The 25,367-nt window shown below is 42.5% G+C and overlaps 1 protein-coding gene across 1 annotated transcript in view; it reads right to left on the reverse strand.

Annotated features, from left to right (window-relative positions):
- VSIG1 (V-set and immunoglobulin domain containing 1) overlaps positions 1-13,292 on the reverse strand; it is a 36,854-nt gene extending 23,562 nt beyond the window's left edge. Inside the window, exons 1-2 of the mRNA XM_069747149.1 lie at positions 13,181-13,292; positions 10,912-11,075 (exon numbers count right to left, since the gene is read on the reverse strand). Coding sequence (XP_069603250.1) covers positions 10,912-11,075; positions 13,181-13,229 — 213 coding nt within the window. The 5' untranslated portion in view covers positions 13,230-13,292. The remainder of the gene's footprint in view (positions 1-10,911; positions 11,076-13,180) is intronic.
- Between the last annotated feature and the right edge of the window lie 12,075 nt (positions 13,293-25,367).

A 25,367-nucleotide genomic window follows, 5' to 3' on the forward strand; every position in this document is an offset into this window, starting at 1 on the left:
CACGCCATTTTTTCAAAGTTGGGCACAAATGAGAATGCCGAATGCCTCCAGTTGCACAAAAATTATGCGATTTTTCAAAGCTTTTTACGGCAGAATATTGACGTATCTGCCTTGACCGGCAGATATAGGAATAATCTACAAGTTAATAATGCTGTGTAGGAGCTTGGCTGCAATAATAAAAGTGTGGCACCTGGGAGAAAATCAAATTTATTTCTCCCGAGAGCCTTTGGCTTTCAGTTGTGCAGGCATGAGTCTTTAGCTTTCAGTCATGCATGTGTGCACAGAGCAATTACATCACCGCTCGCAGCACTGAGATCTGCGGCTGTGTGCATGCTCCGACACTGACTGACAGCTTACTTTGCACTGATGCACTGCTGAGCGCCTGTCAATCAGTGTCGGGTGTTTCAGGTGTCCTTTATATACTGTAGTGTCAGGATGGAAAATCGGCCTCCTTCTTGAAAACTCGTTGGTTTGTTCATAAAGTGTGAAAAAATCTCAAGACTAGATTATTGGTGTATGATGATCTGTAAAATATTACCCTTTACTTATGCTATGGTAAGTGAATTACTCCTGGGTGTTCATACTACTAAGTCAATATGGAATATTAAACAAAGCAGAATCAAAATGATTAATACTAAGGTCCAAAGTCCGAAGAGCTGAACCCCACCCAACTGTTACACACGAGACAGAGATAGCCCAGTACCAGCACCCCAACATTCACTTTAAAATAGATTTTACAGTATAATAAGATCAGGTTTACTTTTGTAACCTCTTATACTGGATCAATCTATTTTGATAGAAAAATTTAAATAAAATTGTTTGGTTAAACATTTCACAATTTGTCATTAAAAGAAGCTGTCACTGTAATCAACTTGAAGAAAATGATTAAAATATGACTAGGAGTCAGTCACATAAAATGAACCTGTCATCATGGCAATCCAGACTCGCTCATTACCGAGATTTGTTTTTGCTCATAAGAAAAAAAATCAAACATGATTTTAAAATGAATCCCAATACAGCGAGAAGGGGTCTGGACATTCAGAGGAATGTCCCCTCTTGCTTCGCTCCTCCCAGCTTGAATTGATTGACAAGTCTGACCATATACGCAAAGTATAAGGCTGCCGTCACACTAGCAGTATTTGGCCAGTTTTTACCTCAGTATTTGTAAGCCAAAACCAGGAGTGGAACAAATAGAGGAAAAGTATAATAGAAGCATGTCACCACTTCTGCATTTATCACCCACTCCTGGTTTTGGCTTACAAATACTGATGAAAAATACTGACCAAATACTGATAGTATGACTGCAGCCTAAGAGACATGCCAGTTTAGAGTAGCACATAGGGTTGAGCGACCTTGACTTTTTTAGGGTCGAGTCGGGTTTCGCGAAACCCGACTATCTCAAAAGTAGAGTCGAGTGAAATCGGCCGATTATGGCGAAAAGTCGAGGATCGACCGAAACACGAAACCCAATGCAAAGTCAATGAGAATTTTTTTTTTTTTCCTCTCTCTCTCTCTCTCTCTCTCGCTCTCTCTTTCTCTCTCTCTCTCTCTCTCTCTTTCTCTCTCTCTTTCTCTCTCTCTCTCTCTCTCTCTCCTCCATCTGTCCCTGAACTGAAAAGCTGGTGTTACACATTGCAAATCGCTACAGCGCACAAGCGACAACATGGTGATAGGCGTCCACGCCCCTAAGGCCTATGTCATCACTCTGCCCATGCTCCTTCATTGGCTGAAAAAATGGTGCCAAGCGCGTCATACGAAACGCGACTTTGGCGCGAAAGTCGCGTACCGCATGGCCGACCCCACACAGGGATCTGGTCGGGTTTCATGAAACCCGACTTTGCCAAAAGTCGGTGACTTTTGAAAATGAACGATCCGTTTCGCTCAACCCTAGTAGCACATACTGTAGCTCTTTATAAAGAGGGACCTGTTGGAACGTCCTGCTATTTTGGCTTAGGCCGCATGAAGCTGCTGATAGGTTCCCTTTAAAGGGTTAGTCTCAAACATCTTAAATTAATAAATTTGCAAAGGTGTTAAAAAAAAGTAAAGTTTGCAATTTACTACTTATTAGAAATTCAAGAACAGAAGGATTCTTACTTTTATAGTGTACAGAATATTGCCTATATTACTGGCCACCCTGCCAGGTCATAGTCTAGGCAAGAAGTGCTGGCTGTATTCTTTATAACCTGCTTGTGCCGCTCTGAAGCTGACCGGATCACTGGATTTGGCCATCTTCAATACTCCTATGCTGCAGAGGCAAGACTGTTTCTTTTAACAGCATGGGAGAATGTAGAGTTTAGATTAGCGATGTAACCATGTGGCTAATCTGTACTGTCAATTTTCGGGAGCAAACTACCCCTGGTACCACGAATCTGGGAGGCTGAGAAGAAGTGTATTCTTGAAGAGAACACACATGAAATTAGAGTTAAATATCTTGTAAAAGCCCCTTAGCTCCCCTGACTCTGCAGCATTTATCCTTTTTCCGCTGTGTCAGTCAATGGCGGAGATAATCACATTTATTGGTTTTGAAATGCAGTATGTGAAATCTCTGCTTGCAGTCCAACTGAGTCTTTCTCCAGAGTGTTCCATGCACTTTTACCCCTCCAACCAAGATGCTGCCAATTGCGTTGTACTGACAGTCTAGTACAGGGGTCCCCAACTCCAGTCCTCAAGGCCCACCAACAGGTCATGTTTTCAGGATTTCCTTTGCATTGCACAGGTGATGCAATTATTACCTGGGCAAGACTAAGGAAATCCTGAAAACATGACATGTTGGTGGGCCTTGAGGACTGGAGTTGAGGACCCCTGGTCTAGTAGTCTCAGACACTGCTGAGCTGTTATTGGCAGCATCTGGGAGGGAGTGGTGAAAACACGTGCCCCAAAAGAAGTTGGACTGCAAGCAGAGATTTCACAAAGTGCGCTTCAAAAGCAACAAATGCGAATATCTCTGCCATGGAGTGACACACTGCAAAAATGAAATGAGCTTCAAAATCAGGGGAACTGGTGGCCCTCTGTATTTATTTAACTCATTTTTTAGGAAGTGACAAGTCATCTTTATGTGGAATGTGGGTAAAGTCCTAGAGATCCAAGATTTAGTAGTCTGATCTTAAAGGAGTTGTATAAGATATATGATATAACAGCATAAATTGTCATTGGACAAGCAGCTGAGTTATTTTCAACTGAGCAAGACACATCTCATTAACAAGAGTGGTGCTACTGTTTTAGGAAAGACACCTAAGGTGGTCTATCGTGACCTTTGCAATTTAATAACTTCACATTTAATAATAAATAATAGAAATGTTATTACATATGACAAAACAAATAAAAAGCACATCCCTTTTTTACTTATGCAGTTGTAGCTTGGACAATAATTTTATGAATCGATGAGACATAAATTGTAAACTGTAATGCGTTCCACCAGGAATAAACGAAAACCTATGAGCAGTTACTGTGTGTAGAGTCTCCACCTTGTAATATCAACAGCAAACTCCTGCCATTATTCTGAGACATTTAAAGGGTATTTCCATCCATGGCTATGGATATTCAGGTGGTTGACACTACAGTAACAGACGGTTGGCACTATATAGCCCTGAAAGCTTGAGGCCTCCACAGAAATGCTTAGTCTTATTTTGTCCATAAATGGCTGATATGGGAATAAAACCTGCTCAGACCCTCTCTGTCTTGCCAATGAAAGCACTGCTTCCTTGCTGTTTGAAGACGCTGTGCTGAATAGGAGTTTGTTGTTGCTGTTGGAGATTTGTCTTCATGTGTGGTGTGCTTAAGCTAAGTGTTTGGAAACAAGTTGTTATAGAGGTGTTCTGTAGTACATGTGTGTTTTTCTCCTGGTCCCTTTTCTAATTTAGTTTATTCCTCCCTGTCCCTGTCCCTGTCATCCTCCCTGTTGTTGGTTAATGCCTTTGTATGATAGAGGTTTCCTCTTATCCCTGTTTTGTCTTTTGTGACTTGTTCACCTTGCATTTCTGTCCCAGGCTCCATGTGATGGGGAAGAAGCAGACCAGGGATTAACAGGAGCATGGTAAGGTCTGAGACTCGGGCCTCTCCACCATCAAAAATACCATCGGGTCAAGGATAGTTAGGGTCCCAGTTCCAGGAACAGTTTGAGGCCCCTCCACTTCCTTAGACTGTCACAGCGTGACAACTGCATACTGGCACATGTAGTTCATTAATGGGAAAAGTTAGGAGGAAGTAGCTTTTTTTGGGTTTTCAGTACAGAAAGCTATAGCCTGGGATATTTCTGCTGCAATGTAAGAGATGGGATGGCAACAAATTACATTATACTCTGAGGCTCATATCCAAAAAGGTGAAAAAATAATAATTGCAATATAATTAGTCAACTGAAGCTGACCAGATGTTACATTTCCTGACTGTGTATCTAGTGTTAGTAGAAGGTGGAAAGAGGCTATACTTTTTATTTTCATGTTTAAACTAGGAATGTAATTTGGATACTTTTTGTAATAGGGTTGATTACTGTATTTTGCTGCCTTCATGGAGAAAATACATGCTAAAATGTGCTTAGTGAGTGCATAGTTCTGAGAGTGCCCCTTCATATTCACCAGATTACAGGGTATTACAGCAGAGTGCCCCCTCATTCACCAGATTACAGGGTATTACAGCAGAGCGCCCCCTCATATTCACCAGATTACAGGGTATTACAGCAGAGTGCCCCCTCATATTCACCAGATTACAGGGTATTACAGCAGAGGGCCCCCTCATATTCACCAGATTACAGGGTATTACAGCAGAGCGCCCCCTCATATTCACCAGATTCCAGGGTATTACAGCAGTATGCCCCCTCATATTCACCAGATTCCAGGGTATTACAACAGTGTGCCCCCTCACATTCACCAGATTACAGGATATTACAGCAGTGTGCCCCCTCATATTCACCAGATTACAGGGTATTACAGCAGAGCACCCCCTCATATTCACCAGATTCCAGGGTATTACAGCAGTATGCCCCCTCATATTCACCAGATTACAGGGTATTACAGCAGAGTGCCCCCTCATATTCACCAGATTACAGGGTATTACAGCAGAGGGCCCCCTCATATTCACCAGATTACAGGGTATTACAGCAGAGCGCCCCCTCATATTCACCAGATTACAGGGTATTACAGCAGAGCGCCCCCTCATATTCACCAGATTACAAGGTATTACAGCAGAGCGCCCCCTCATATTCACCAGATTACAGGGTATTACAGCAGAGTGCCCCCTCATATTCACCAGATTACAGGGTATTACAACAGTGTGCCCCCTCACATTCACCAGATTACAGGATATTACAGCAGAGTGCCCCCTCATATTCACCAGATTACAGGGTATTACAGCAGAGCACCCCCTCATATTCACCAGATTCCAGGGTATTACAGCAGTATGCCCCCTCATATTCACCAGATTACAGGGTATTACAACAGTGTGCCCCCTCACATTCACCAGATTACAGGATATTACAGCAGTATGCCCCCTCATATTCACCAGATTACAGGGTATTATAGCAGTGTGCCCCCTCATATTCACCAGATTACAGGGTATTACAGCAGAGTGCCCCCTCATATTCACTAGATTACAGGGTATTACAGCAGAGTGCCCCCTCATATTCACCAGATTAGAGGGTATTTCAACAGAGTGTTTTTTAGACACAAGAATTTTTAGTAACACTATGGGGAGAATGAATACAAAGCTAAAAATCTATCTCACCCCACTGAAAACATACACTCTTTATTAGATATGCATTAAAATTTTCATAGACCCTCAGACACAGACAAATTTGCCAAAAGACACTGAAATTATGTAAGATGGAGCCAAGTATAATCACCGTTACGCTATATGGAGCACCCCCATGGGGCCGTGGGGTACTTGGTACCGGGTCCTGCGATTCACAGGGGGATGTCAAGGTGGCTGACCCGGTCCGTGGCCCTGGGACATCCATGTTAAAGGGAAAAGTCTTTAAATGGGAAATGTTCGTGACGCCACCTGTGGTATTTGGTCAGGGTGACCGACGCTGCTTTAAGGGGTCCGCTGGGGTGATGTTATGGCAGCTAGATGGTATACCTTCCCACAGGTGAAGTGTATCCCCAGGGTTCCCCGGTGTGTAGATGGTGAGAGGCCCAAGGAAGAATGAGGACACAAGGTTGCAGTCTCTTTTCCTTTACTGAAGACTTCAGCATCCACAGTCCAGGGCACCAGACCACAGGGCAGGCAGAGTCCGGCCGGTTTGGAGGCAAATCCAGAGTCCCCATGTCCTGGTGGAAATCAGTAGCCTTCCCTTGCGCTGCAGTGTTGTAGTTCCTTACTGCCTGAGGCTTCACGTAAGGTCCTCACAGATGTAATGTCTCTCTCTCTGTCCCCATATAGGATAGGACAAACCCGTATGACTGGTGGCTTGAGGCGTTTAGTAGGGACTCTATCATGCCCCAACCTCTATGGGGTGCCACCGTGCCTCCTGGGTGTAGGGCGGACAGGTAAAGTGAAATTAGCTGTCCTGCCGTCTCTGGAGCAAGGCATAAAGGTCGTTACTTCCTTGGTGTTCCGGCTACCGGGATCCTGCCCCTCAGAAGGAGGCAGCCTCTGTAGGGCTTGTCCTCTTCTGGTATCCACTCCTTTGCTACGACTTCCTTCATGCTCACTGCAATACAGCTCTGTCTTCAATGTCCCTTTCTAGGAGCTGCAGCTCTGAGGGCATGCACAGCTCCGTATCCTTCTCCTTCCTTCTCTGACAGGATCCCACCCCTGCCAGGGACCAACTAACTGAGCGGGGCTCAGCCAGCAACTGACTAAGGCTACGTTCACACTAGCGTTATGCTAGTGTGCGTCGGGTTGGCGACGCAGCGGCGACGCACGCGTCATGCGCCCCTATATTTAACATGGGGGACGCATGCGTTTTTGTTTGTTGCGTTGTGCAACGCATGCGTCTTTTTTGCCGCAAGCGTCGGACCAAGAAAACGCAACAAGTTGCATTTTTCTTGCGTCCGATTTTCGGCAAAAAACGACGCATGCATCGCAAAACGCAGCGTTTTGCCGCGTTTTTGCGTGCGTTGTGTCGCCGACGCAGCGGCGCACAACGCTAGTGTGACCGTAGCCTAACTTTCCCTACAGGTTTTACCAATGTGGGGAGTGACCTAATGTCCAAATGTTAATTTACAACTAGTGAGGCTATACAGCCATTATTATCAGCGCTTGTCTATTCTTCATATTTTTGCTTCCTGATAAACATCCTGAATGAGACGTGAAACGCGTTAGGTATAGCATTACAGGATGCAGATAACTGGATTTTTAAAGGGAACCTGTCAGCAGGATTGTGCTCAGTAACCTACATACAGTGTCAGGTCGGCGCCGTTATACAGATTACAATGATACCTGGTGATGAAATCTGTCTTGTGGTTGTTGTTTAATCTTTATTTTCAGTTGTGAGTTAAGGTACCGTCACATTTAGCAACGCTGCAGCGATATAGACAACGATGCCGATCGCTGCAGCGTCGCTGTTTAGGTCGTTGTGTGGTCGCTGGAGAGCTGTCACACAGACAGCTCTCCAGCGACCAACGATGCCGAAGTCCCCGGGTAACCAGGGTAAACATCGGGTTACTAAGCGCAGGGCCGCGCTTAGTAACCCGATGTTTACCCTGGTTACCATTGTAAAAGTTAAAAAAAAAAAAAAAAACAGTACATACTTACATTCCGGTGTCTGTCACGTTCCCCGGCGTCAGCTTCCCTGCACTGTGTCAGCGCCGGCCGGCCGTAAAGCAGAGCACAGCGGTGACGTCACCGCTGTGCTCTGCTTTACGGCCGGCCGGCGCTGACAGTCAGTGCGGGAAGCTGACGCCGGGGGACATGACAAACACCGGAATGTGAGTATGTACTGTTTTTTTTTTTTTTTTTTACTTTTACAATGGTAACCAGGGTAAACATCGGGTTACTAAGCGCGGCCCTGCGCGTAGTAACCCGATATTTACACTGGTTACCAGTGAACACATCGCTGGATCGGCGTCACACACGCCTATCCAGCGATGACAGTGGGTGATCAGCGACCAAAAAACAGGTCCTGATCATTCCCAGCGACCAACGATCTCCCAGCAGGGGCCTGATCGTTGGTCGCTGTCACGCATAACGATTTTGTTAACGATATCGTTGCTACGTCACAAAAAGCAACGATATCGTTAACGAAATCGTTATGTGTGAAGGTACCTTAAATGATATGCTTGTGCCCCGGAGCAGCCTGTGGGGGGTCTTCATGTGGTGCTCTGCTTAGGTATTCTCCAGTATGGCTTATGACAGGTCACTGATTCCTCACTGACCTGCTCCCTATTTTACATAGTGATTATTATATGTATTGAAAAAAAAAATCACATTCAGCAGGCAGGATCGCATCTATAATGTGCATTAAATTGTTTTATTTAGCCATATACTTTTATTCTGGGAAAAAAAATCTCACAATGGCACCGGCCGTGCATGCGCAGTAGCACTTATTGGTGATCTGATAGATGCTACTGCGCAGGGGCCGCCTGCACCACTTTGCTAGAGGAAAAAAAAAAATTGTCTCCACCAAGATGGCGCCGGGAACGCCTGTGCAGTAGCATCTATTTTGAGAAAGAAAACACAAGATGGATTTCATCACCCAGGCATCATTTTAATCTGTATAACGGTGCCGACCTGACACTGTCTGTACATTATTGTGCACAATCCTGCTGACAGGTTCCCTTTAAGATAAGTCCATCTTCTATTAGCAAATCATTGCCATGGAGTGGCGTATTATCAAAGTACTGTCTTATGTCTTATGGGATGAACTATATGGCATGGTTTCTTAGTAATTTAGTTTATTTTATGACATGGGTCCATATGAAAGTACAGGCCAAGATTACGTCAAAGTGGGAGTGCCATATCATTTATCTACCTCTGACGTTGGAAAGGACCTTTAAGTAGGGTTGAATAAGGACAGTTTTTGCCACTATGCTCATTTTGTAGCATTGTTTGGGGGTGTATAAGGTGATTATACTTGGCTCCATCTTTCATATATAATTTCACTGGGTGAGTTCCTCATATACTACTGTGCTCTGCATAGGCAGCAACCAAAATGACAAAGCTCAGTAGAATGAGTGAGCTTTGGCATCTCGGTCACTGCCTATCTGAGCAGCAGCCAATGCCAAATTTAATGTACAGTGCTGTGCTCTACATAAGCAGAGAAGGAGATGACTTAAGGATAGCATGTATTGTGCAGGGTAGATGATTCACTACTGAATTCATTAATTTTTATCAGTTGCTTTTATATTTTTACATTTTTTTTAAACCCTAATGACGATAAGGGTTAGGGCTACGGATTGGTTTAGGGTTAGGCTTAGGGCTATGATCAGTCTTAGGTTTAGACTTAGGGCCAGGGCTAGGGTTACGTTTAGGGCTAGGTTATTAAAATTGTTACATAAAAAAATGTAATTTAAGAAAAACAAAAAATCTAAAACCGTATAACTTTTTGTTTTGAAATACCCATGAATTGAGCGTAAAATATCAGTTCTGATGAAGAAAGAAGCAGATTTCTCTTATAAGGGTATGTTCACACGTTCCTGATTTCCATCCTTTTTTTTTTCAGGACTGAAACCGCAGCTCTTTGCAGAAAACGCAGGTCCTTTTTTTGGTGCTTTTTTGGTGCGTTTTTTGGTGCGTTTTTTGATGCGTTTTTTTTATGCAGTTTTCTATGCAGAGTCTGTGTGTTTTCTAGGAAGTTTTTTAGGGTTAAAATGGCTGAAAATACCCTACCCCTACCCCTAACCCTACCCCTACCCCTAACCCTAACCCTACCCCTAACCCTACCCCTAACCCTAACCCTATTCTAACCTTAGTGGGGAAAAAAAATTCTTAATTTTTTTATTGTCCCTACCTATGGGGGTGACAAAGGGGGGGGGGGGTGTCATTTACTATTTTTTTTATTTTGATCACTGAGATAGGTTATATCTCAGTGATCAAAATGCACTTTGGAACGAATCTGCCGGCCGGCAGATTCGGCGGGCGCACTGCGCATGCGCCCGCCATTTTGCAAGATGGCGGCGCCCAGGGAGAAGACGGCCGGACGGACACCGGGAGGCCGGGTAAGTATAAGGGGGGGAGATTAGGGCACGGGGGGGGCATCGGAGCACGGGGGGGGCGCCATCGGAGCACGGGGGGGGGCATCGGAGCATGGGGGTGTGGGATAAGGGCAGCCACACTCCGCCCACGCACTTCCGCCCGCTTCCCCGCACTTCCTGCTGCAGCGGTTCGGCACCACAAACCGCAATAAAACCCGCAGATATATTTTTGATCTGCGGGTTTTACTGCGGGTTTGACCTCACAATGGAGGTCTATGGGTGCAGAACCGCTGCGGCTCCGAAAAAAGAAGTGACATGGTACTTCTTTTTTACCGCGGCTATTCAGCGCGGCTTTTTTTCCCGATTCCCGCATCATGTGCACAGTGGTTCCTGTTTTCCATAGGGTACAGTGTACTGTACCCTGCATGGAAAACAGCTGCGGAACCGCAGCGGCAAAAACGCTGCGGTTCCGCAGAAAAAAACGCACTGTGTGAACATGGCCTAAGATATATCACAAAGTTGCTTGTTTTTATGTGTACTATTGATTTAAAACAATGGCTACTCTTTAGTAAATAAATTAAAAAAAAAACAAAAAAACATTTCACTCAATTCCACTGCATTTTTCCAGCATACCTAATGTAAAAAGCAAAATGAAGTACTGTTGTATTGGTGAAGCAAAATTAAAAATGGAAATCATGCTGCAATTTAAAAGGTATCTGTCACATATTTCATGCTGCCATTTGTGAGAACAGCAAGAAACGCTAGGGCAGTGAACAGAATTTGTACCCTGGGTAAAAGGATGTGCAATGTCTGACTAATAAGATTAAGTATCTTGTATACTTACCGGTACACCATTCTGGGAGTGGGCTTCTATAAAATCCCATTGTGCTAGAAGATTGCGAGTGTTGGACTCAGAGAGAGTGTATGTACAGGGGAGAATTGCCGTCTGTCCCGCTGTTATGTTCACCACAGAATTGGGTACAGTGACCTGCACACCGCGCACCACTCCTAAAATATGGAACACACGTATTAATTATTTGTTAATCACACAATTTATTTTTCATCCATCTATTCTATGGCAAACAATCATATCAAAATATAGGTATAAAGCTGGTAATATTGTACATGAGGATTTTTCAAAAAGATTTGCCACTTTTCCACGTATTAGGTTTGCACATAAAATAATCACTCTGTAATAGCAATCTATGTTACAGGGAGAATCCAGCCACAGTGATCTGCAGGTGCCTGACTATCGTTACACCCAGGTATCTTGCCTTTATACATCACATCCCTGTGACTTCCATTCCGCTTATTCTTTTGGGGTTACTGCCCTTAGCAATTCGAAAGTTAATTTAGAAAAGCCCTCTCCCCAGCTACGATTTTGTTTGAAAACCCCCCAAACATTGGCCTTTATCACCTTGCCCAAGTCCAGCGCTAAGTCTCCACTGCTGCTCCCTGTGTCTGTTATTGTCTGCAGTGCTCACGTTACATCAACAGCACTGCAGCTAATCAGTGAGCTTAGGGTAACATCAGCGCTGCAGACAATAACAGACAACGGTAGCAGTGGTGGAGGGTGAGTAAACAACAGATTGGTTTTTTTTTAATAACCTGCTCCCAGGGATGGGATTTCCAGGATGTCTAGATCAATATTCTTCATTTAATGTGTTTCAATCTCTATAAAATACCTGGAGATCAATGTGAACTCAGATCTTAATAATTTCTTGAAAATGTATTTTCTGCCTCTTCCCAGGGATGTCGAAAATTATCTTAAACCTGGAATCTTAAAACTCTATTCTGGCTGGATAGGTTGGCAGCTGACAAGATGAACACTTTTTCCTAAAAAAAAATGTATTTTCTAAGCTCAGATCAGATCCTTCAAGAAGAAGTCACAGAGCCCATGATTAGTTTACATTCTCCACACTGAATGGAAACAGAGGCTGCTGTTAACATGTGTATGTTAGATTTATGTCATACTACAAAGACTAAATAATGGGTATCCCTTGAGTCTCAGTTTTCTTCCAGTCTCCTCACAACTTTGGCTTGGCTCTGTCCACCGAAGAGGCTTCTGTCGGCTGACCTGCTTAACCTCACTATTTTCCTGGGACCCTACTAATGGCCAAACAGGGCTTACATTTTGACCTGGACACCTTACCGCATTACTCCATAACCTCTAGTTTCAGATAGGCGGGCAGAGGCCTCTTGATTTTGACATCACGATTTCTCAGCTTCCTTACCTACACCAAGTTTAGAGAACAACAGGTTTGAAAGCTCTTTTCCCTTTCGACTCAATCAAAGGTAGCGACTCGCAAATTTGTACTGAGCTATCTCAATATTATAAGATCCTACACAACCAAGGTGAACTCCTCCAAACCTTAACCAGCATTGGGCATGTCTTCAACCCACTCCACCAATGCACACAGTATCTGCAATCTATGAAATGTTGGGTACTTGTGTACGATAAACACTCAGTGTAGAGGCTTCAGAGGCGGGTGACCAATTGACCAACATATCTATGAGAACGGTTGGCTAACTGTACCATGAGAAACCAGCTCAATTGTAAAAGTTTCTGTGCAGAAACAACAGCTTGAGTGTGACCAAACTATTGAGTGAACATACAGATCCGTTTATATCCAGGCAGGGAAATATAGAAAGACGACATCCACTATGTCTTGAGGAAAGAAGCCTTCACTATCAGCACAGATAAAATGGATTGGAAGAGCAGTGGGACTATGGACCTCTTTGCCATAGTCTGTTGTAAGAGTTAATTTCCCAAATTACTAGTCTGGATGCCTTTCGTGACTTAAGGTCATTGTTTATAGGATTAGATGTGTAGAATTGCACTCCAAGATTAAAGCAAATGGACATATGTTGACTATAATGGCTAAACATTGCAGCTTCTAAAATGTATTACCATGTTATTGATCTAGCATATTTATAGTTAATTTTTTTTACAAGCAAGACTACAACTGCAATAAGCTTTTCTCATGCAGTTTTCTTCCAAGTAATTCAAAGCGTAGAGACTATTCTATACACATTCTGAAAACAAGAACGATTCCAGCAATGGAACATATATATTTTTTCTAGATTGCATTTTTTTTAAATGTTTTGCTTACCTATAAAAGTCCATAAGAGTGCAAAAATACTAAGAAAAGGAGGTAACATCCTGCTAAAATATCCAGAGCGCGAAGCACCAGATGCTACCTTGGTCTAGTTTGAATCACTTGTGATTTCTACCCTGTATTTCCTCTTATCGCTGCGCATCAACGAGTCAACAAGGGTTTTTCACAGCTTTATCAAAAACACTCCTCCGACGGCTCCCGGTAAGGCTCTGTGGGTTTTTGTGTTTTCAGTTGAATTATATTTTAGGGTGTGTGCACCAGGGATATTTGTGTTCTGTGTTAACCCCTGTGAGGTTTTGGAGGACATTACACACTCATTGAACCATAGGTGGTTTTAAAACCTTAGGGGTATGTGTACTTGTGCCTTAAATCAGGAGCCAAATACTTAAAGAGAACTAAACGTTTTTTTTTCTTCAATAGGTTTGTCCATCATGGAAAGTTATGACAGTTTGAAAATGACTTCATTAGGAGATTAGTCTTCATTCCTGTAAATTAGTGCATTGCTTTCAAACCTCTGCTTTCTTCCCATCTATTTGCCTGCCTTTAGCTGCAGTGATATCAGAACATATGCATTTGGAGTACAGATGATGGCAGTGACCGGAGATAAGATGAAATATGAGGCTGTTATAATAAACACAACATTCAGAGGAAGAGTAAGGTGCTGACGCTTTCACTGCCATCATCTGTACTCCAACTGAGTACATTCTGATATCAATGCAGCTGAAGGCAGACAAATAGCTTGGGGGAAGTGACGGTTTGGAAGGGTATGTGTCCACGTTCAGGATTGCATCAGGATTTGGTCAGGATTTTACTCAGGTAAAATCCTGACCAAATCTGCACCTGAGGTCACTGGCAGGTCACCTGCGTTGTTCATGCATTGTTTGAGCATTGTAAGGACATGCTGCGTTCAGAAAAGACGCGCCGCATGTCCGTTTTCGCGGGTATGCCGCATGCGTCTTTTAATGCATAGTGGAGACGGGATTTCATGAAATCCCCTCCACTATGCTGTAACATCTGGACGCTGCGTCTTTGACACTGCAGCTCTACGCAGCGTCAAACATGCAGCGTTTCCTGAACGTGGAAACATACCCGAAGCCCCTTGTATGCAATTTTGTAACAGGACTGAAGACAAATCCCGTAATAAAGTGATTTGCAAAGTTTTATAACTTTCCTTGCTGAACAAAGTTATTGAAATAAATTCCACGTTTAGTGACTTCAAAGGGAGTTTTTCAGTAGTATCAATCCTCCTAAGCCGTCTATATGGGCATGTAGGTCATAGAAAGCTGAATAAAATTATTTTTTGATATCTGCAATCCAATATCTTATTCCAGAGAGGTACCCATTTTTCTTAATATGTAAATTAGCTATTAAGACCTGTGGGCCGGACTCTGATTTCCCCAAAATCTGCCTCCAGAGATTATTTGAAACAAAAGGGACGTTACCAGTGTGAAATATGTAGATCAGGAGAGCAGAATGTCAGTCATTACATATTTCACACTGGTATCGTCCCCTTTCATATAAAATTACCTCAGATTATCTCAGGGAGATCTATGTCCGGCCCATAGATCTTAACAGCTCATTTACATATTAAGAAAGATGTGTATTTCTCTGGAATAAGACATCGGATCGCAGATATCAAGATATCATTTTATTCAGCTTTGTGCCTTACATACCGATATAGACGGCTTAGGATGGTTGATCCTACTGACAGATTCCGTTTAATTGCTTTGGATGCACATTTCGACTTTGCATTGCAATGTAACATGTCAAATTTGCAACTTAATTTACATGTTGTGAATTTAATATTTTCATCGGCAGTCAATTTCACAGTAGATTTTTTTGGGGGGCGGTGGTTGGGGGGAGGGGGACAAATCCAAAAAATGGCAGACAACCAACATTTTTTTATAAGGATCTGGAAAACCATAATGAATAATGGAGAAAAGAGGTAATATCCAAATTATAACACATGGATTGTATAAATAACACGTAGTCATATAGTGAGCAAAATTGCAGTAGTCATCAATGTTGTATTAGGGCTGGTTTAGACATCAGTGATTTTGTCTTTTGAGAGAATAGCTCGTAGTTTCAAAGGTGTCGTCTGAGTTTCATCTGAATTTGGTCACTGTTTCGTTAGCTTTCCTCTGATGAGAAGAAAAAAATGTTTTTCCATCTTTTATCAGTCTATCAAAAACAATGTCATCTGAATGCTGTCTGATTTTTTTTTTCACGGACCCAAGGATTTTTATTTCAGAGTTTGATCCGACACCCGGGTTAACATTGGACATGTTTATGCACATGTGAACAGCCCCACAGACTGTCATAGGTTTGAGGGCTATCCGTGAAAAACACAGATAGTACAGCACTCTTACGTGACAAACAGACATCTGAATGCACCCTAAGAAATACACTCCATTCCAGCAGGAAAATACACATCACTGATAGGTAAAGTATGAAATAACAATTGTACTTGATATTAAAGAGGTTCTCCACTACTTTTACATTGATGCCCTATTTTCAGGATAGGGCATCAATATCTGATTGGCCAGAGTCCGGCACACAGCACCCCCCGATCAGCTGTTATCGGCGCCAGCGGAGGCCACCAGATGGAAGTACTTGTTTGCGGAGCCTGGCCGTCTACTTGTAGTGGCACTACACATCCGCCTCCTATTCAATTCAATAGGAGGCAGATGTGCAGTAACAAGTAGGGGGCCACTACAAGCAGACGGCCAAGCTCCCTTAGGGTACCGTCACACAGTGGCATTTTGATCGCTACGACGGCACGATCCGTGACGCTTCAGCATCGTAACAATATCGCTCCAGCGTCGTAGACTGCTGTCACACTTTGCAATGTACGACGCTGGAGCGATAATTTCATGACGTATGTGCGATGTAGAAGCTGTTGGTTACTATGCGCACATCGTATACAATATCGTGCACACCTTTGTTACACCATGCGATCCCGCCACAGTGGGACACTAGTCGACGAAAGAAAGTTTCAAACGATCTGCTACGACGTACGATTCTCAGCGGGGTCAGACACTGCGAGATCGTAACTATATCGCTAGAACGTCACGAATCGTGCCATCGTAGCGATCAAAATGCCACTGTGTGACGGTACCCTAAGTAAGTACTTCCGACACCGATAACAGCTGCTCGGCGGATGTTCCAAGTGCCGGACCAGGGCTGATCAGACATTGATTCCCTATCCTAAAGATGGGGCAACAATGTAAAAGTGGTGGACAACTTCTTTAATTATTATTTTGGAAAAAGAGCCAAACTGCAATTTGAGACTGAATAACTTAGGACATCTAATTCTGCATTTCTGCCCCATTTTCCTCTTGCCTCATGTTGTGTCAGCTCATCACAACATTTCTAGCAACTTTGTTTTGCAATTTTTTGCTATTTTTTTTCCTGCCTGTAGCTTTATGTATTTTCTTCTGTCACATTCGAAAGAAATGAAAAAAAAAAAAGGCCCGAACTAATAATAGAACGTGTCCTTTAGTTACTGAAGCTCCTACAATGCTGTTTACTGTCCATTTAAAAACAATATACAAATATTTAGTGTGTATCACTTTTCAGGCTCCATAACCTAAAGCTGTAACACACATAAATTGCATAAAGTCCATATTTGCATTCTCATGGTCACATGTCGACTAACTTCTCTGTCTACCTTTTTTATTGGAAATATGGAACACTGAGAAAATCGAAAAGAGAAGCTAGCGGTCACATGACCATTAGAATGCAAATTGCATATGAGTGGTCAGGTGATGACCGAGCAAACCATCAAGCAGATGTATGGAGTGTGGTAGATCAGTTTATCCGGCTGCACATAGCGGCAGACACAGGAACGCTGTCTCTTTAAGTCTACACTGGTTTATTAAAGGTAATACATAAATCAGTGCAGAGATAGCAAAATAAACTGGCCTTTTAGGGCTAACGGGAAAACAAAACAACATACGGCACAGTCCATGTTGCTGCAGGGATCTGCCCACTCAGGAAACAAACATAAAAAGATGAAGTTTCCTTATCACAAAACACAGCTCTGGAGCACTGATCTCCAGGCACAACCAATGCTGGATGAGCCTGAAGGCTGTGTATTTCCCTTCTGAACTCCACCCTGGGGTGGAGATATGGTGAAAAGCCTCCCACCCACTCTTCAGCTGTTCACTAAACCTGGCCCTTAACATGGCCAATTAACCCCTCTCAGCACTTAGTGTGCTGGAGCATTTTCCTAGGTTCATATCTCTGATGCTAATAACCTCAGTGACACATATATCCCCTCCAGTACTTTGCCAGTAACTTTGTCACAAGAGGTATTGGGTATTACAAGGCGGTAATATTTGGATACTGAATTGTTATATGTGAGCACTGTGATTTTTTTTCTTTTCTTATGGTATTACTGAATTTAGGCAAAAATGTTTGGGTAAGAGGTGTAGATTCTCCTGGTCTGGCTGTTATCATACAACTAAACTTATTGTCAGTCCCTAGCCTGGTATATTCACGCTCCATGTTTTTCTGCTGGTCAAAAAAAATCTGTCTTTCAAGCAGAAGATGTAAACCTGAAGCATCTTTTTTAGGGTACTTTCACACTAGCGTTTTTTTTAATCCGTCACAATGCGTCGTTTTGCAGAAAAAACGCATCCTGCAAAAGTGCTTGCTTTTCCCCATAGACTTCTATTGACGACGCATTTGCGACGGATTGCCACACTTCGCATCCGTCTTGCGACGGATGCGTTGTGCTTTTGCGGACCGTCGTTTTTTTCTCCTGACGGACCACGCGCGGCCGGAACTCCGCCCCCACCTCCCCGCACCTTACAATGGGACAGCGGATGCGCCGGAAAAATGCATCCGCTGCACCCATTGTGCAATGCAGCAAACGCTAGCGTCGGAATCTCTCCCCGACGCATTGCGACGGGGAGATTCCGAAGCTAGTGTGAAAGAAGCCTTAGAGTTTTTGTTTTTTTTTTGTGATTTCCTGAGCATTTTTTAATTTATTTTTTTTTTGGCTGTCTTTTTTTTTGTGTTTTTTTGGGCGTCTTTTTACCGGCGTTCTCCAGATATTTTTTTAAATCCATTATACCAAGAAGAAATCGATAGCATTTTTTAAAACAAAAATGCTGACAAAACACTCAAAAACACAGCCGAGCATCTTTTTAGCTATCCTATTGACTTACACTGTAAAGTATTACGTTTCTTCCTACTGGAAAATGTCTGTCACTATGGAGCACTAAGAGAGTATCCACTACTATACGTGCACACGAACTTATGGAATGGAATTCAGTCTCTTGGTAGGAAGGTAGATATCTATTTGAACATTAGAGTTCTACTAATTTAAAGTGCTTAAGTACTCCAGCACACATTAGTGTAATGTTGGTTGAGCCCGCCGATATCGAGAGCCAAAGCCAACTGTCTAATTTGTATGAGGGGCCACAGATAATTTATCGTCAGGGGAGATATCAGTCCCGAATGTCAAATTTCGGACAACTGATCCATTTGTTCTTCAGCCTACTGATCCAGTTGTCTCATAGATATCATAGGAGCAGGGGCTGAACAAGCGTTCTCGTGTATGGGAGAGCTGGCCTGCATGGCTGCTGGCTACATGATCGGCCGACGCATTGTTCGGCCGACAGCCATCTCATGTGTATGGCAGGCTTTAGTTCCCTAGTCCTAGTGCCTGACTGTTTCTCAGTTAGATATAATTTAATTATTTATTTTTAGTATTTACATAAGCAAATCTGAATAATAAACCATAAAGTTTTGGGTCTTTCATACATTCATGCACACATCAGTTTGGAGTAAAGCAATGAAATGACTCAGTCTGTAGTAGGCGGGAAAATTAATTGTTATCCATTTGGAAATGGTTGGTACCAGGAGCCGTGTGACTCAGTGAGCAGTTTCACATAGAGATCTGATAGCCGTCTTACTGTGTAATCAAAGGTGTGAGGCAGATACTCAGCCAGAAAAATACTGCCTGTCTGCATGACTTGAGAATCGTGTACCGTTTTCATTTGCCTGGTTACTACATGCAAATTGTATTCCTTTATCAAATGCAAACTTTATTTTTCTGGACTTTATATATATGCAGAATGATCTGTGGAAATCATAGTATTGTTTAGCCCATCAGTGGTCTCAACTGCCAGAGCTACCAAAAGGAAATAGGAATATACAATGTGCAGTTCACTTTTCTTATCCAACCGTGACTAAGTTTATATCTAATCTATAAATGTGACAGAAACTCAAATGTGTTGTACGTCAGCACAATTTAAGGCCCTTAAACACGTAAGAATAATGTCGGCCAAACCTTCCAATATCTACGGGTTTTGACAATGGTCTATTGTGTATGGGGGCACTGGTCGACTGATGAGATATTGAACAGGCATGTCCGATTTTGGACTACTCATCACATTTGTTCTACTGGAGCTAAGCTGCCGGCCGTTGTGTCAGTCAGTCAGCGGTTTACTGATCGAGAACACGAGCGCTCAACCAAATAAGAATAGGCTAAGATGGCTGTCGGCCGAACAATTGGCTGAAGTATCATTGAAATGGATCTAGCAGCAATCAGCAACTGGATTTGGTTTTTTGTCTACATCATTTGAAAAATGTATGATTACTGGACATATGAACTGTTGAGCGGGTATTTAATGGCCTGTTCACACAGTCTGACCTCACTCTCGATGGACACTGAATAATTTATAATAGATCGATCACTGCGCATAGGCTGCCATTGTCTTTTTTTACACAGCATGATGTGCTGTCAGGAACAATAATTTTGTGTGCAGCACAAAATATATTTTCACCTGACAAAGAAGCGTTTTACACATTTGTCCAGCAATTGGCAGCCTCTTTACACCACGTGCACTCGTTGAGTATTTGGTCAGTATTTGATATCAATATTTGTTAGTCAAAACCAGGAGTGGGACAATCAGAGGAAAAGTATAACAGAAACACATCACCCCTTTGGATTTATCACCCACTCCTGGCCCCCTATTATTATTATTATTATTATTATTATTATGCTGGCAGCAGGTTTAATTTTGTTTTGGTATGCTCATGAGGCTTTCTTTGCATCTAAACTGATGTTATTTTTTGACTGCTTTCATTCTCCAGTTAGATAATCTCTCTGCATCCCTCATTCCTTTTGTAAGGTTATTCATCTGCTTTGCATACTTCTACTTGACTATTTGATGCAAAACTGTTGTTCTTATCTGACATTTTTTAACATAAGGTGCTGTCACATTAAGCGACGCTGCAGCGATATAGGCAACGATGCCGATCGCTGCAGCGTCGCTGTGTGGTCGCTGGAGAGCTGTCACACAGACAGCTCTCCAGCGACCAACGATGCCGAAGTCCCCTGGTAACCAGGGTAAACATCGGGTTACTAAGCGCAGCGCCGTGCTTAGTAACCCGATGTTTACCCTGGTTACCATTGTAAATGTAAAAAAAAACAAACACTACATACTTACATTCCGGTGTCTGTCCCCCGGCCTCAGCTTCCCGCACTGGCTGTGAGCGCCGGCCGGCTGTAAAGCAGTCACAGTCAGTGCGGGAAGCTTTACGGCCGGCTGGCGCTGAGACAGTGCAGGGAAGCTAAGGCCGGGGGACAGACACCGGAATGTAAGTATGTACTGTTTTTTTTTTTACATTTACAATGGTAACCAGGGTAAACATTGGGTTACTAAGCGCGGCCCTGCGCTTAGTAACCCGATGTTTACCCTGGTTACCAGTGAAGACATCGCTGAATCGGCGTCACACACGCCGATTCAGCGATGTCTGCGGGAGTCCAGCGACGAAATAAAGTTCTGGACTTTCTGCTCCGACCAGCGATGGCAGAGCGGGATCCAGATCGCTGCTGCGTGTCAAACACAACGATATCGCTATCCAGGACGCTGCAACGTCACGGATCGCTAGCGATATCGTTGCTAAGTTGTTCAGTGTGAAGGTACCTTTAGCATCACAGATCTTTTGCGGTTACTGCATCATATTCTTATTCATTGTTGAAATATATTTTTAGGTGGGTGCCTTCACCATTTGTGGTTTCATGCAGTACTATTTAGATATCTTTACATGGGATGTAAGAAGTTCAGCTCTCATTCGCCACTCCTATGTACTACATTTTTTTTTTTTTCTGAAATTTTTTGTGCATATTGATCCTTGGTCCTGTTATTATTTTATTTACACTGGATGATGGTTACCAGTCGGTATTTACATTGTTGATTCTAAAACGTGTAATTTTATAACATCAGATACTTATTTGTGTTTATATCTTACATTTACCTGTGTTCAGAGCTAGCACATTGGAGGAGGTCGGCTTTTAGTCCCTATTCGGACCTTCAGTGGATTTCTTCATAGCCAAATTGTGGCTCTTTTAATTGTTTTTTAATGCTATCATTGTTCTGGTTGTGTGTTTTTTCATTAATAAAATGTCATATTTTTTGCATATTTTTTTAGTTTATTTCATGTGGGTGATCTTGACCGTTATACTTCTGCTTTGTTTCTCTTCCACATAGCCTCAGTTACCTACCTCTACCGGGTATGCTGAGCTCCGCTTCCTTCCTGTGGGTCCGATGCCCTCTGTTGTGCTTCAGCATGAATCAATAGCATCATCTCCCTATATCTATTGAAGGCCCATTTAGACACCTGTTTGTTGGGATTAAGACTCTAGCCCAATGTTAGGTGTGCGCCATCATCTGTGCATTTTATGTTTGTGCTTGCATTCATCCCTGCTGGGTTCTACTTCATCCACCCTGTTGCTCCTGAGATTCCTGTGTCTGCCAAGTCCTCACTTCCCATGTGCCCATCCGGACCTGAGGCTTAGGGAATACTCCTCACCAGGTGAGCCTAACACCCATAGAAAAGAAAATCACCCCTCTTCTACATATTCTGTGTTGTCTTGGACTACTGTCTCCCCCACCCCTTATTTTATGGTTTATAACTATTTTCTCATTGATTTGACCAACCCTAACAACATAAGAACTTATTACATGTTCAGTATATTTTTAAATGCCCAAGCTACGATATATTTTTCTATAGATTATTTTATGTACACCATTTTCTGTAACTGGTCCTTTTGCTAATAAAAATATTGCAATATTGAGTTTTGGTGAGGTTTTGATGCTGTCTACTTTTGCAGCGCAAAAAACGCAGCGTCTTACAGTACCAGCAAAGTGGGTTGGATATACAGATCTCATGCCCACTGATTTTTTTTTTTTTTACACTACGTAAACTGACCATGGGTCTGAGTTTGAAATCCGCAACATGTCCATTTGTCTCGCAGGTACGCTGCGTTTTATGTGCAGATTATCCCCATAGAATTGCCTGAGATACAGAACATATGCATGTAAAAAATGAAATGCTCACATGACTGTATCAATAAAGTTTTGTCAAAGTTAAATACCAGGAAGTATCAAAAAACAAGCAGCTTTATTCAAAATATGACAGATCAAAAAGAGACAAAAGCCGCAGCATCAAAAGTGCAATAACAACGCAGGTAAATAAAAGGAAGATAACCAAATTTGCCTAATAGGTTCAGTAATGCTGCAGAAAATCTGCAACATCAAAAATGCATCAAATATTAATTGTGGAAACGTAGCCAAATAGATAAATAGCGCCAGATTATTACCAAATATCACCAGCACATACAGTACTGATAATACCGCCATACTGATCAGTAACAAAACCAACTGTACTAAAACTGATTTTACCACCATACAGTGAACATATAGTGGTATAATCAGGCCTACACCAGTGCTCTGCGGACTATATATGTATATACTGGACAGGTTCCCACCAATGATGTTCTCGATGATTGGAGACATTCATTTTCCTTTTCTTTTACATCAGACCACAATGACATCCAAGCACAACATTCAAAGTCCTCCTGATTAGACAACAAACAGTTGTGTGAATCTTCGAGTATTTACACATTTTCTAGTAATACTGAAGAGCCTTTTATGATTTCTTGTAACTTATTGCACTTTTGCTGCTGCACTGGGGAAGTAGAATGTGCTGCAGTGACCCCTTGTGGTCACAAGTTGTAAATTCTGTATCTTGAGCTGATACTTATTTTGAATACATTGTGGCAATGAGGCTGGGCAGCATCAAGGTTTATGTTACGCTTGGACGACATAGTCCCAATGAGCCCCTCTTCACTTTCAATTAATCCTTTTTTTTTTTTTGGTCTATAACATTGTATGAGGGTCTGTTTTTTTGCGGTCCGTATTGTAGTTATCAGTATCATTTTGGGGTCCAAAGTGACCAAAAACATTTCTGCTATTTATTGTTTTTCCGTTTTGTTTCAGCATTTACTGTATTGGATAAACATTAGGATATTTTTTTTTAGAATGGACAAATATTTAGATGGCAGCCTCTCTGACCGCTCCTTCACTGTATCTTTTGCTGACTCCTCTCTTCTTCTCATTACTGTCGGGACTCCTCAGGGCTCAGTCCTTGGTCCCCTTCTCTTCTCCCTATATACTACCCCTATTGGACAAACCATCAGTAGATTTGGTTTTCAGAACTATCTCTATGATGATAACACCCAATTATACACTTTGCCTCCTGATATCACCCCTGCATTACTACAAAATACCACTGATTGTCTTTCTGCTGTCTCTGACATCATGTCCTCCCTCTGTCTAAAGCTGAATCTGTCAATAACTGAACTCCTTGAGTTTCCCCCTCTACTAACCTTCCCAAACCCAATATTGCCATTTCCATGTGTGGTTCTGCCATTATTCCCCTTCAGGTTCCCCACACTCTTGGCTTATATTTGACTCAGATCTTTCCTTCACTCCCTACATCCAATTACTCGTTCACTCATGTTACTTACACCTCAAAAAAACATCTCAACCTTTCCTTAACTTTGACTCTGCAAAAACTCTTAGTGTGGCTCTTATTCATTCTCATCTGGACTACTTCAACTCTCTATAAATCGGTTTCCGTCTTACTAAACTCTCCCCTCTCCAATCCATTCTGAATGCAGCAGACAGGATCATATTCCTCTCTAACCGTTACACTGACGCCTCTACCCTGTGCCACCCATTGCACTGGTTGCCCATCTGTTACAGAGTACAATATAAACTTATCACTCTTACCCACACAGCTCTCCACCGCTCTACATCTCCTCCCTCATCTCTGTCCATCACCCTACCTCTGCCCTCCATTACTCTAATGACCTAAGACTAACATCCTCAATAATCTGAACCTCCAATTCCCGTCTCCAAGACTTCTCACATGCTGTGCCAGTTCTCTGGAATGCACTACCTAGGACACTTCAATTAATTACCAATACCCACAGTTTTAGGCGTGCCCTACAAAAGCACATCTTTAGACTAGCCTATCGCCTCACCTTCCTTACCCAACTATTCCAGTTTTCCCTTACAAAATTTTCTTTCAAATCTGGTCCCTCATGCCATCTGTTCACACACGCTACATGCACTTAATACCACTCCGTGTCTGCACTTGTACACACACTGGCTGGTGACCGGTACATGCAGCGTTATGTGAATACCCTGTTTATTATATTGATGGTTGGACCATACAATACAAGCACTTTTTGCCATTTACCCTTCGTGTTCCCCATATTTCCTCATAAACTGTAAGCTTGTGAGCAGGGCCCTCACTCCTGTTGGTATCTTTTGAATTATGTGCTACTCTGTTCTGGCACTATGGAAATAAAAATTATAATGTTATTATAAAATGTTCTTTTTTTTATAGATTTTATTAGGTTTCACACTTTTACTTTATCTAAAAAACTAATTAAAGCTGCCAAAAAGGAAACAGAGAAGCACATTGCTAAGGAGAGTAAAACTAATCCCAAACTGTTCTTCAACTATATCAATAGTAAAAGAATAAAAACTGAAAATGTAGGCCCCTTAAAAAATAGTGAGGAAAGAATGGTTGTAGATGACGAGGAAAAAGCTAACATATTAAACACCTTCTCCACGGTATTCACGGTGGAAAATGAAATGCTAGGTGAAATCCCAAGAAACAATGAAAACCCTATATTAAGAGTCACCAATCTAACCCAAGAAGAGGTGCGAAACCGGCTAAATAAGATTAAAATAGATAAATCTCCGGGTCCGGATGGCATACACCCACGAGTACTAAGAGAACTAAGTAATGTAATAGATAAACCATTATTTCTTATTTTTAGTGACTCTATAGCGACAGGGTCTGTTCC

The sequence above is a fragment of the Ranitomeya imitator genome, chromosome 2 (assembly GCF_032444005.1).
Source record: "Ranitomeya imitator isolate aRanImi1 chromosome 2, aRanImi1.pri, whole genome shotgun sequence".
Classification (NCBI taxonomy): domain Eukaryota; kingdom Metazoa; phylum Chordata; class Amphibia; order Anura; family Dendrobatidae; genus Ranitomeya; species Ranitomeya imitator.